This window comes from Pituophis catenifer, unplaced genomic scaffold (assembly GCF_029215685.1).
Source record: "Pituophis catenifer annectens isolate HBS135680 unplaced genomic scaffold, rPitCat1.0.hap2 SCAF_2, whole genome shotgun sequence".
Classification (NCBI taxonomy): Eukaryota; Metazoa; Chordata; class Lepidosauria; order Squamata; family Colubridae; genus Pituophis; species Pituophis catenifer.
In genome coordinates this window covers 261,195,224-261,207,637 of record NW_027256882.1, presented here as the reverse complement: position 1 = coordinate 261,207,637, position 12,414 = coordinate 261,195,224, and the positions used below count along the sequence as shown (strand labels likewise).

Genomic DNA, 12,414 nt, shown 5'->3' with positions numbered 1-12,414 from the left:
GGAGATGCACAGCATAACTGGGAGTATCAAAATGTTTCAAACAAAGCAAACATATAGAGCACTATTCTCTGAAATATAATTAATTCATGCTGCTGCTCAGAGATGGAGGAATTAAATCTCCATGTGGAATGGCAGTCCAAATCCAATCCTTACCTCCACAGCTACTATGTCCAAAATTTTTATGAAATTTATATGCCACTCATCTCAGTATTGAAACGATAATATGAAATAGCAGTCAAAGCAAGATTGAGGAGAACTAGGCCCAATCCACAATCAGACACAGATGCTGAGTGATTTCAGAGTGATCTAATTCTGCCTTTACACAGCTGTTTGGGGGGAAATGACATGCCACCTGAGTTCTTACATAAGATTTAAGAAATAAATATAACAAAGAAATAAAAGAAAAACCAATTTAGAATTTTAAACACTTTTTCCATCTAGTCTTGGCTGTACTGGCTATCACATCCTGTGGTGGTAAATACCGAAAATTAGCAACACATGAGTTGAAACAGTACCTTATGTTCTAGTACAAGAAACTGATTTTTTTTCCCCAAAAGAAATTCTAGGATTTTGAGAGGGGGGAAAAACTCTTTGTGAAACTTTTATGATGTGAAAAGAGCAGAGAAGTATAATTTTATTAAATATATCCCTCTTCTCCCCAAGTCATGTTTTCCTCACTATAGTGCAGCTTTATCAACTTTAATCATTCTTTTTTCATTGTCTATTTCTATAACTTTTCCAAACCCTAAGGCATTCTTTTAGGAACAGGGTAAGCTAACCCATATATAATATTGTATATATCACTGCATATTCATAGATATGTACACAAATAAACATATTCACTTATAGCATTATGATACCATTATTTTAATTTCTAGTCTTTTTTCTAATATTTTTCCATATTGCTGGATCATTTTTCATCACAGAGATAATTGCTTTTAGCTAGTTTGGAATACAATCCTCAAACCTCTTCTATAGTAGTTACAGCCACTTTGTGTAACTATCTTAGCAATTCGCACAGGGTTGTTGTGGAGAAAATGCGAAGAAGAAAGAGTAGGAAGTAAATGTGCCATCTTGAGTTATTTATTTAAAAGGTAGAATATAAATTAAATAAAAACTCTCACTGGTTACTTTATGACACTGTCCCTATTTCCTACCACTATATTTATTTCCATTTCCAATTTTATCTTTATTTTTTTCACATTTCTTCTATGTTTAAATTATGCTTCTCAGGGTCAGCACACTAAGCCTCACTTCATGCAAGCAGACTCTTTGGGGAATCCTATAGGCACATTTTATCATAATTACAACAGAAAATTACATAAAGCATGTCAAATTATTCCAGTTTCTGCCTTCTAAACCTAAGTGTTTGAGGAAAATATTTTTACTTCCAAAACTTTCACTAATCCGTATGGAAACTCAAGTTTTATCAAACAAACAGGACTCAAATTTAAATAGCATCTACAAGCAAACAAAGAAAAGCACTCTTGGTCCACTTTGGGAGAAAAGGGAAAGACTTGGTGAGCAGGTTATGCATTTAAAAGATCTTTTTACTGAGGAACTTCAGTTTGATGTTTTCCTCCATCACCTTCACTGCCAAGTACAGTGGCAGTAATTCCCATTTACACGTTAATATACTGTAACATCATCTTACCCTCAAAATGGCAAGGCTGAGTGAACAGATGCCGAGAGAATTTACATAGCATTTAAGTAATGAAGCTCTAAAGCAATAGACTTTATGCAATAGTTTTATGCAGCCAATTCCTTTAAAAAGCATGCAACCTTATTCTATCGCTTGCTTTGTTCCATCCAAGGACAATCTCGTTCAGTTATTTTTATTTGGGTTACAAAATAACTCAAATCACTTAAGAATGGCAAATCCCAGTCTGTCTACAGGTTCTCCCAAGTGTTCAACTATATGCATGATTTTTTTATTTGATGTTTATTTGGTTAAAACTTATTTTATTGCATTTAATTGTTGTAAACCTTCCTGAAATCAGAGACAAGAAAAGGAAGATTTGTTTTCCTTAACAAGCACATAGACTTGCTAATAAAGGTTCACTGCTGCCCCTCTTCTAGGTGTTTTTAAAACAAAGCCATTATTTTATTAATACAGCTTGCATATAAGATGAAGCAATGAACACATTTGGCAATCCCTACTTCTTTAGACAGACACAGCACAAAATGTGCTCATATCATAACTCATATCTCCACCTTGAGTGCAAAAGTCCAGCTAATGATACAATTTCTTCCCTTCCAATTAAATGTGGAAGGACACTTATTCACTCATATAGCATTAATTTCAGCAGATGTAAAAAAAAGTAGACACACTCCTTCAAGAGAGCTATTTGCTAGACCTCACTATGAGAAGAATCTGGAGCAACTATTAACTGGAAAAAAACAAGACCACTTGGTCACTCATACAGAGCTGTATCAGCAATCTCTGGCTCTACTGAATTTCTATTTCCTGATTGCTTATTTGTACCCTATGGCTATCATTAAGTGTTGTTCCTTATGATTCTTGATGAACGTATCTTTTCTTTTATGTACACTGAGAGCATATGCACCAAGACAAATTCCTTGTGTGTCCAATCATACTTGGCCAATAAAAAATTCTATTCTATTCTATATTGATTGCTTAATTCTTACACATGTGGAAAGGAAATTGCCTGTATTCTCCAAACTGGAGCAGAAGAGCAAATCCAAATGCAATATGAGGCTTCCTGAAAACAGGTGATTTTTTCTGTGCTTCTTCATCAGGGCAATTAAATGATGCAACCACACATAATACATAGGTGAAACAAAGCAGATGGTAATCAGTAAGGTGCAAGCCCATAGCAGTGACTCATATGGGGTTGTAGTAAGCCTTCTTCTGGGGAGCTGAAACACCTCTATGTTTTTACACCGAGATAATGGATCACTTACTCACACCTGACACAAAGAAATAGCAGTAGCAATCACCCTGCCAGACAAGATAAGAGAACTAACTACAACAAGGGATAAAATATACAACTTCTTTTAAGTTACTGGAGTCTTTATTTTCTCTACAACAAATAACAAAGCAATTTGAAGAATTATAAGCTTCTACTGACAGTCAACTATGAGGATATAACAACAATGCTGCAGTTTAGAACTGTTTTATTTTGTTCATTTGTTTGTTGCATTTTTATACTGGCACGCTATGCAAAATCATTTATTTTAATATCATATGTCTAGGTAACAAGAAAAGGTAGTAAATTATGCTAAGAAAACTTTATAAAATGTATTTAACAAAACTGAATATTTGGTTTTCCCCACAATCCAGGTTGACAAATGAAAACTGCATCCCACAGGGCTAAAGTCCTCACAATAAATGCCTTTAGAAATCAAGGAGGATGTGGGAAAAGGAACAAATGGCACAATGCAGCAGGGAGATAGAGAAGTCGCTTACAATATATAGTTTCCTTTTGTTCTCTTAAAAGTTTGTTGTATTTCAACTGGTTGCACTATAAAAATAATTGAAACCTACCTTGGTCCTCTTTTTTTTTTTTAAGTCAGCGGTTTCCAAACATGAACTGATTTTCAGGTATGCCTAAGGCAGATAGCATAGGTGAAACAGGCATGAATTTCACAGTGAAATCAAGTTTAACATGTTTTATGGCACCAGTGCAGACAAGTCCTAAATCAGACCTATTCTACTACATTTCAATTAAGGAGCTGCTCTTGTGCTAAAGGTAGAAAATGGCTGCTGTAACACAAGCCTCTGAGTCACACAGAACTCCTTACTGGGACATAGGGAAAAGTAAACATTGTTACCCAGTGTGGTTTAAATAATAACAATACCGCATCTGCTTGAGATGGATAACTTTATGAGATATGGCTCTGATAGAAATTCATAGAAAGGCATTTAAGACCTGAACTTGCACAAAACTTTTCATTGTGGGCAAAATGGATAAGTAATGTTTTTCAGGCCACACAGAAAACCTGTTTGCAAATGCAAATCCCGCTAGCCTACAACAATACGGTTGGTCTAAACTTGATAAAAGAGCTTTGTTCCTTTTGCGCCGGGTTTCCACGTTCAATATGGTACCCAAGACCGCACGAAGTCAAAGCAGGCAACTAAGCCCCTCGTCTAATTGTGGGAAGACACACACACACACACACCCAAAGACGCCAGGTGAGTCTTTTTTTTTTTAGACGCGCTGTCTCACAATAGCCAGAACTGCACCTGCTGGATCAGTGTTATTCGAAGCAAAGCAACTTTTACCAAAGAAAGGGAGGGGGGAAGAAGGTAGCAAGGCGGAATCTGGATAAATCGTCCATCGGTTCAAAAGAAAAAGCAGGAGCCTGCCTGCATCCCAACGAAGCTCTCCTTCGCTCCCGCCACCCCCCCCCCCCGCCCCAAGCACCATTCCCGGTTCTATGGGAAAGCGGAGCCACATTTCTCCGCACCGACGACCTTACCTGTCATTCCTTCCACCGGGACGGTCCCGAAGCGGCCCCCGGTGTGGAGCCGGGGCCGCAGCGCTTCGCCAGCCCCGCAAAGGCAAGAAGCGCGCGCCCTCGGAGTCCCCGGCTGCCTCGCTCGGTCGCCGGCTGCTGCTCTCGCCACCTCGGGGGCTCCCGGGTTCCTGGCGGGGCGGAGCTTCCCACTCGGAGACTTGTTGCTACTGAGCGCAGGCAAAGCCGCCCCAAGCGGTGAAAAGGAGTGGCTGGGCAGGCCGCTCCTTTGACGACTTGCCCGCTCGGTCTCTTGGCGTGTGAAAGAGCCCTCGCTTCTCCACGGGGAGCCGGCGTTCCGTGGAGGCTTCGTCGGAGAGGGAGGGAGGGAGGGAGCGAGCGACCTCCAGCGGATCCCGGCGGGTAGAGTGGAGGACCAACCGTGGATCTGCTCCGCCGGGAACCGCCAGCGATCGAGGCCTCGCTAGTCTAAAGGCTGCGGTCGGAAAAGATGGGGGAAAGGGAATGGAGACGTTTTTCCTAGGCCTGCTCAGACGGAGGAACCAGCATACAGAGCCTGATGCAGAAGGATCTCAATGAGACTGAGGGGGATCTCCCCCTTAAATCCACTCCTGGTTCTTCTACTTCAGTAGTTCTCAACCTTCCTAATGCCGCGACCTTTTAATACAGTTCCTTATGTTGTGGTGACCCCCCCAACCATAAAATTATTCCTAAAACCATTGAAAATATGTGTTTTCCCGATGGTCTTAGACGACTCCTGTGAAAGGGTCATTCGACCCCCATAGGGGTTGCGACCCACAGGCTGAGAACCACTGTTCTACTTGAATCAGGGAATTTGTGACATACTTAAGATAACCAGAACATCTTTGCCAATGGATTGCAAATCACCCATAAATCAGTCAGCCCCAATCTCCTCATTGAAGTATTAGTGCCGCTTTGTAAAGTCTTAGTAAGGCCACACCTGGAATGCTGCAACCAATTTTGGTCACCGCACTATAAAAAAGAGGTTGAGACTCTGGAAAGAGTGCAGAGAAGAGCAACCAGGATGATTAGGGGACTGGAGGTTAAAGCATACAAAGAATGGTTGCAGTAAGTGGGCATGGCTAGTCTAGTGAAGAGAAGGAACAGGGGAGACAGGATAGCAGTCTTCCAATACTTGAGGGGCTGCCACAGAGAGGAGGGGGTCAAGCTATTTTCCAAGGCACCCGAAGGCCAGACAAGGAACAATGGATAGAAGCTGATCAAGGAGAGAGTCAACCTGGAAATAAGAAGGAATTTTCTGAGAGGGAGAGCAATCAATGGAACAGAAGTTGCCTTCAGAAGTTATGGGAGCTTCATCCCTGCAAGCTTTCAAGAAGAGACTGGACAGCCCTCTGTCGGAAATGGTGTAGGGTCTCCTGCTTGGATGGGGGGGTTGGACTAGATGACCTACAAGGTCCCTTCCAACCCTGTTAGTCTGTAAATGAGACTATTTGTCCATTATATTAATCTAAAATATAGCTAGTTTATGACTTGCAGGGATTGTATGAATTCATCTTGTTAGACTGATTCAAGCTAGACTGGGCCTGAGGGCTAGCGTGTTATATACTAGGAGTCAACTTATAATGGGTCCTATTTCTTGTTCAAAAAATAAAACGAATCAGTTAAAATGTAGAAATGTCGAAAAGAATTTAAGTTTTAAGTCCCCACTACATTGGGGCTACATTTGCTTCCCCCACCCCCCATCCCCCCATTCCTGATTTAGTGAACAAAAACAAAAAAAAATTAAAGGTATCCTGGATGTAACAAGAGAAAATGGGAAGTCAATTACTTTTTTTTTCTGGCAAAGGAAAATGGGTCTTTATTGTAGCCCTCCCTACATATTGGTTCTACATATAGAAATTAGCTGTGTTGATTAGGGCAATGAACAGTGCCTTCCTTTTTTACCCTTTATTTTTTTAAATGCACACATTTTGATAGATTATTTAATCAAAATTGCACAAGAATAAAGATACAAAAAGCAAAGTAGAGATGAAACAACTTAAAAAACTGGTAGACTATTTGCAAGACTCTAGGTCGGACAAGGTTCTGAGTAAATTAGTATTTTAACAGTAGTATAGAGCTTTAAAGCTTCTTACCACCAAATAGAATTTGCTACATACCTACTGTACTTAATCTTTTGTATAAAACTGCCCCGGACCTATTACACAAAATGTGGGCAAAGGATATGCCAGGAAAGAATCAGAAAAAAACTAACTTGGCTCCATATCTCCTAAATACTCAGTAACATTCTTTGGACAAAAAGACGTTTATATTTTAGGAATGGCGGGAGAGAAAGTCACAGTGTTATATCATTAGGCAGATAATAAATTTAAAGTATAAATACAGAAATTCCCACAATGAAGTTAAATTCTCTGTAATATTAGAAGATTATTCTTGGTGCTCTCTGAGCTTGGTTGTTTTCTTGCATCTTAGTGCTCAAGAGTAAGTGTTCAAAACAAAAGACTAACACCTAAGTAGTTTCTGGGTTGTTCTGTTGACTGAGGCAGATACTGCTGCCAAATAATTCCAAAGCAACATAACAGGCAAAAATTGTTCGTTCTTGGGACTGCAAGAACTAACACAGATTGTATAGTATGCAAATTTTCATGGTAAAGCTTTACTACCACTCTGGTGTAATAATGACATAGATGAAACTTCTGTAACAACATATTTTGGACAAAATATACTTTGAACCTCCTCCCCAACTTGGCTTTCAGAATAATTTATGAATTAAGAAACTTATTTGCCTTTTTACTATTAAAGCAAATCACAAGAGGCTGTTTAAAGTTCTTCCTCATTATGAAAATGACTGCCTTGGGTGCTTACTATTGATTTAGCAATTCTAATCAGAGCTACTAATGAAGTAATATAAATTATACTTGGAAGGAGATTCAAATTAGGCAAACCTAGTAGAAGTCTTGTGACACCCTAAACAATTCATTACATATATATTTCATACATAGACAGAATAACAGAGTTGGAAGGGACCTTGGAGGTCTTCTAGTCTAATCCCCTACTCAAGTAGGAAACCCTATACCCGTGATGGTGAACCTATGGCACGAGTGCCACAGGTGGCATGCGGAGCCATATCTGTGGGCACGCGAGCGCATGCTGGCCAGCTGATTTTCGGGCCTTCTGGCCCCACCGGAAATCAGGAAATGGGCCATTTCCGGCCTCTGGGGGGTGGGGAGGCTTTTTGGCCCTCCTCATGCTCCAAGAAAGCCTCTGGAGCCTGGAGAGGGCGAAAAAACAGGCCTACCGGGCCCACTGGTAATCTTTTTGCCGTTGGATGCCAAAAGTGGGGGAAGCATGGGGAGGTTGCATGGGCATTCGCAGGGGCAGGGCGGGGGGGGACATTGAATTATGGGTGTGCACACATGAGCGCGAACCTCCCACACTTTTGTCATGCGACAGCAAAAAGGTTAGCCATCACTGCCCTATAGCATTTCAGATGGTTGTCCAATCTCTTCTTAAAAACCTCCAGTGTTGGAGCGTTCACAACTTCTGGAGGCAAGTCGTTCCACTGATTAATTGTTCTCACTGTCAAGAAATTTCTCCTTAGTTCTAGATTGGTTCTGTCCTTGATTAAATTCCATCAATTGCTTCTTGTTCTGCCTTCGGGTGCTTTGGATAATAGGTTGACCACGTCTTCTTTGTGGCAGCCCCTTAAATATTGGAACATTGTTATGATGTCACCCCAATCCTTCTTTTCATTAAACTAGACATACTTATTTTCTGCAACCTTTTCATATGCTTTAGCCGCCAGTTCATAAGAGATATGGACAACAGGATCACTTATATGGAATGATATCCTAAACTGACAGCTAAATATACTCTTGGCTGCAGAAAAAAAAAAGAAGACATTATTTCTTTTTAGTTTAACTAAATAGTTTTAATAATTTGATTTACTGCTGAGATGAGCACTGAAGGTATTAATAAGTTGGAACCATACTATTGGAAGGAACAATTTAGACGATAAGATCCAAATGTTTATTCAGTGCAAAAGTTAAAATGAAAGGATCTCAAAAAGATGGTTGTTTAGCCTCTGCTTAAGCCGATTCTGTGAAGGAAAGTTTAGCATCTCTCTCTGGGTATACTGTTGAACTGATGGGATTTTTTTCCTGAAATTAAAAATTATCTGAATAGATTAATTGGCTGAAAGTAACAAAATGAAATGTAACAGAAACATGTGCCGTGATCACTTATTAGGAAACAAAAATTAAATCAGAGGCACAGGGTGAGGGATGGAATAGAATAAAGTAGAAGAATGGAATGGAATGGAATGGAATGGAATGGAATGGAATGGAATGGAATAGAATAGAATAGAATAGAATAGAATAGAATAGAATAGAATAGAATAGAATAGAATAGAATAGAATAGAATAGAATAGAATATTTGGAAGGGACCTTGGAGGTCTTCTAGTTCAACCCCCTGCTCAGGCAGGAAACTCTATACCAGGACTGTCAAACTGTTGGCCCGCAGCCCTGATGCGTCACATGCAGGCCATGCCCACCCAGGCTCCGCAAAGGCAAAAAACATTGCGATACATCACAATATGTCACATGACGCAATCGAGTTTGAAACCCATGCCCTCTACCATTTCAGACAAGGGATACCATTTCAGACAAGAGATACTTGCACAGAATATCATGGAGTAGTAGTATATTGCAAACTGAATAGGAGTCAATAGTATACGTAGTTTCACAAAAGATGAATGCAATTTCTGGCTGCATCTATAGGAGTATAATTTCCAAATCAAAGGAAGTTATTATTCCTTTTTATTCTGCTTTGGTCAGATCTCACCTTAATTACTGTGCTCAGTTCTGAATATTAAAGAAACATAGAAAACTGATGACAGAAAATGATCCATCGAATCTATCCTTTGAGGGTTTTTTTTATTTTGTACATTTTTGTCAGATGTAGGACATGTGTTTTCCGAAGCATGTTTGTAAAATCATCCTTTTAAAAAACTGTATCACCATCTATAATGTGTGCTATTTGCAAATTTAATGAGCAGTCCTTGCACTTATTAGCTAAGGCATGACCAAACATGAATATTATAAACCTGATTTGAGGTTTGGGAGTCAAATCAAAATCTCTCCCCAATTTGATGAGGAATGCAGAGTACAACTGCAAGCATGCTAGATATCTCTTTATTGTCATGCCACTCAGTACAAATTAGAACATACAATGTAAAATATTGACAAGTATATGCTGCTAATAAAATCAATTAATAATTGAAAACTTGGGCAAAGAGATATGTAAAAGAAATATCCTAAAGAGATATATTGCAATATTTGTGTGAAGGTTAATTTCATATAAAATAATTAGTGACCATAGCTAAATCACTGATAACGAAAACATTCTGAATACTGTACATTGTTAACTGAGTTGGGCTGGAGTCAGATGGTGCCAAAATCAAATAAATAGATTAAATAAATAATAATAAATACTGAGATTAAGAATGTTGTATTGAAATAATGTCAAAGGGGTTTTTTTAGCATAGAAAAACTGAACTTTCAGAGCAATGAAGAAGTTAAAAATAATCACCTGTGGCCTTGAAACAAGATTGGGGGGGGGGGTTCCCAATAGAGATGTTAATTAATGTCCTAGTCTCAGAAAAAAAAGTTCACATCAAGTTCAGATTTTCCAAAAATTCTATTTCTTTCCTTGAGTTAAGTGGCATTGAGCATGCAACTTGTAAAACCCTTGAGTGGTTCAAATATCTGCTCAAACTTTCATCTGTATTGAAGAGTGAGTTATTAAAACTTTTCCTGGATAAAAAGACTATGTGCAACAGGAATCACTACCACAATATCCTCATTTGCTCTTCCGATGCTTTGAGAAACAATAAGAGAATTTGACCTTTATTTCCATGTACTTAAAATCAAGTAAATTATTTCCTTTCTCTACCACCTTAGAGCCCTTTCATGTGGCTACAAGCTTCACCATCTTCAACCATAAGTGGCACTTTCACAGAACTCAAAAGTGTCCTATCTCCCTCTCTTTTTTGCCTTATCCTTTGGTCCGTCCATTCGGCAAATGAGGGAATACTAAAAATGTGCAACTTGTGCATGTTATTGTACTTTTTATTGTTATTTTTAGCCCTAAAAGATTTCAATTTATTTTTCAATTGAACTGTTCAGCATACTGTATATGTTCTATTTTTTTTTTATTGAAAAAGTTTTCAAATACAAGTTTTTCCCCCTTTCCCCCCCCTCCCCCTCCCTAACCCCCCTCCCCTCCCCTCACCCCCTGTGACTTCTTCATAACAAAAAACCAAATTCATAACAGATTACTTACTCCCTCCTCTAAATACTGACCTTTACTTACTAGAAATATTATTAATATTATAACATCCCCTTTTAACCATACATTTCAAAAAAGAGAAGAAAAAAAAAAGAAAAAAAAGAGAAAGAGAAAAGATTCTACTATGACATTATATGATGACTTCTAATTTAACATATTTTTATAACCCCCAATTTAACAATAATCTGCCCTTTTTCTCCTCTTTCAAACTTTTATCTATATATTATTTTACAACATTTCAAAACCACCTTCCGCTTTAAAAATATATAGTAAATCCTGCTTTAAAATTTAATCTTTTATGTATATTAATATAACATTTTAAAGCGGCCTGCCCCATAAATCCTAATTTAACATTTATTCAACTCTGTCCATTTCCTCCACTCCCCTAAATATATCACTTAAACATCCCTTTTCTTAAACTAATCAGTCTGTAAACTAGCTTATTCACCCACTTTCCTACAAAATTGCCATACACAACAATTCTTAATATCTTGAATCACTACCCACTCTGCTTAAATATATATATATATATATATATACGTATATATTCCAATATATCTAAATAGGAAAGAAAAGACAATGACTTTAAGTTTATAGTCCATATAATATCTTCTTTGAAGTCTTTCCGCTGGATTATTAAGACCATCATCCATAATAGGGTAACATAGCTTCCTGATGCAACAGTTTGTTCAAAATCTTCAATCATATCTGCCCCCATCAGTAGTAAATATCCTCATATATATATAAAAGTAAAAGCAACTACCCGAGTGACATTATAGTTATATTCCATATAGTTGTAATTGTGGCTTTCATCAGGATTATTGATTCCCATCATCCTAGTGGGTAACAACCAGATCTTCTGCATGCCCCAACGTAACTCTCTTGCCTTGTAACTCAAGATAGTTATAATATATTTATCAGTACAAAAAAAAAAATCCAAAGTAGATGATTCAAATCCAACAGTTTAAGACTCTTTTCACATCCCAGAATTACGGCAATGCAGAGGTCTGTCACTGTCCTCAGGATAATATTAACCAATACTTCGCCTCCACTATCTTTTCACATATTCATACATTTTTTAAAGTCACTGGCTTCACTGTTGCTTGGTTTAGAAATTTCTATTTTTGTACGACCTATTTCTTTTTTTCTTTTCTTTTTGTGTGTTTAATTTCCATCCTGGTTTCCTTTCTACAGATTGTATATCAACTAATTGGTTTTCATTCTGCTTTATAGGTTGATCTTGTTGGTTTTGTTTTTGTATCTCGTGTTTCTTTTTTGCCCCTTGTATATCATCTGGTTGGTATCCATACTTGTCTTTGACTTGATAAGTCATCACGTTAGAGTCAGATGGCACTTCTCTCAAATTTGTAAATAATCCGGCTGGGGTATCCAAAAAATCCAAAGGCAATTTATCTGGTACAGTCTCTGTAATTCGATATTTTCCCTTTATTTCCAACTCCTTCTGCTTATCCTGTATTGTGCCTAAAGATGTTAAATTCATTTTCAAAATGTTTTGATAAAATTCTTCCGCTCTTTCAACAGTATTTAACTGGTATCTTTCTCCTTGATATCTCAATATAATTACCAACTGGGACGTCCCACCTAAATGGAATATTTCTTTTTTTTAACTCAGTCACCAAAAA

At 38.1% G+C, this 12,414-nt stretch overlaps 1 protein-coding gene across 1 annotated transcript in view; it reads right to left on the bottom strand.

Moving 5' to 3' along the window:
* Positions 1-12,104, bottom strand: part of ARHGEF28 (Rho guanine nucleotide exchange factor 28) — a 150,847-nt gene extending 138,743 nt beyond the window's left edge. The window contains exon 1 of the mRNA XM_070934551.1: positions 11,964-12,104. Within this exon, the coding sequence (XP_070790652.1) occupies positions 11,964-12,104 (141 nt within the window). The remainder of the gene's footprint in view (positions 1-11,963) is intronic.
* Positions 12,105-12,414: the final 310 nt, after the last annotated feature.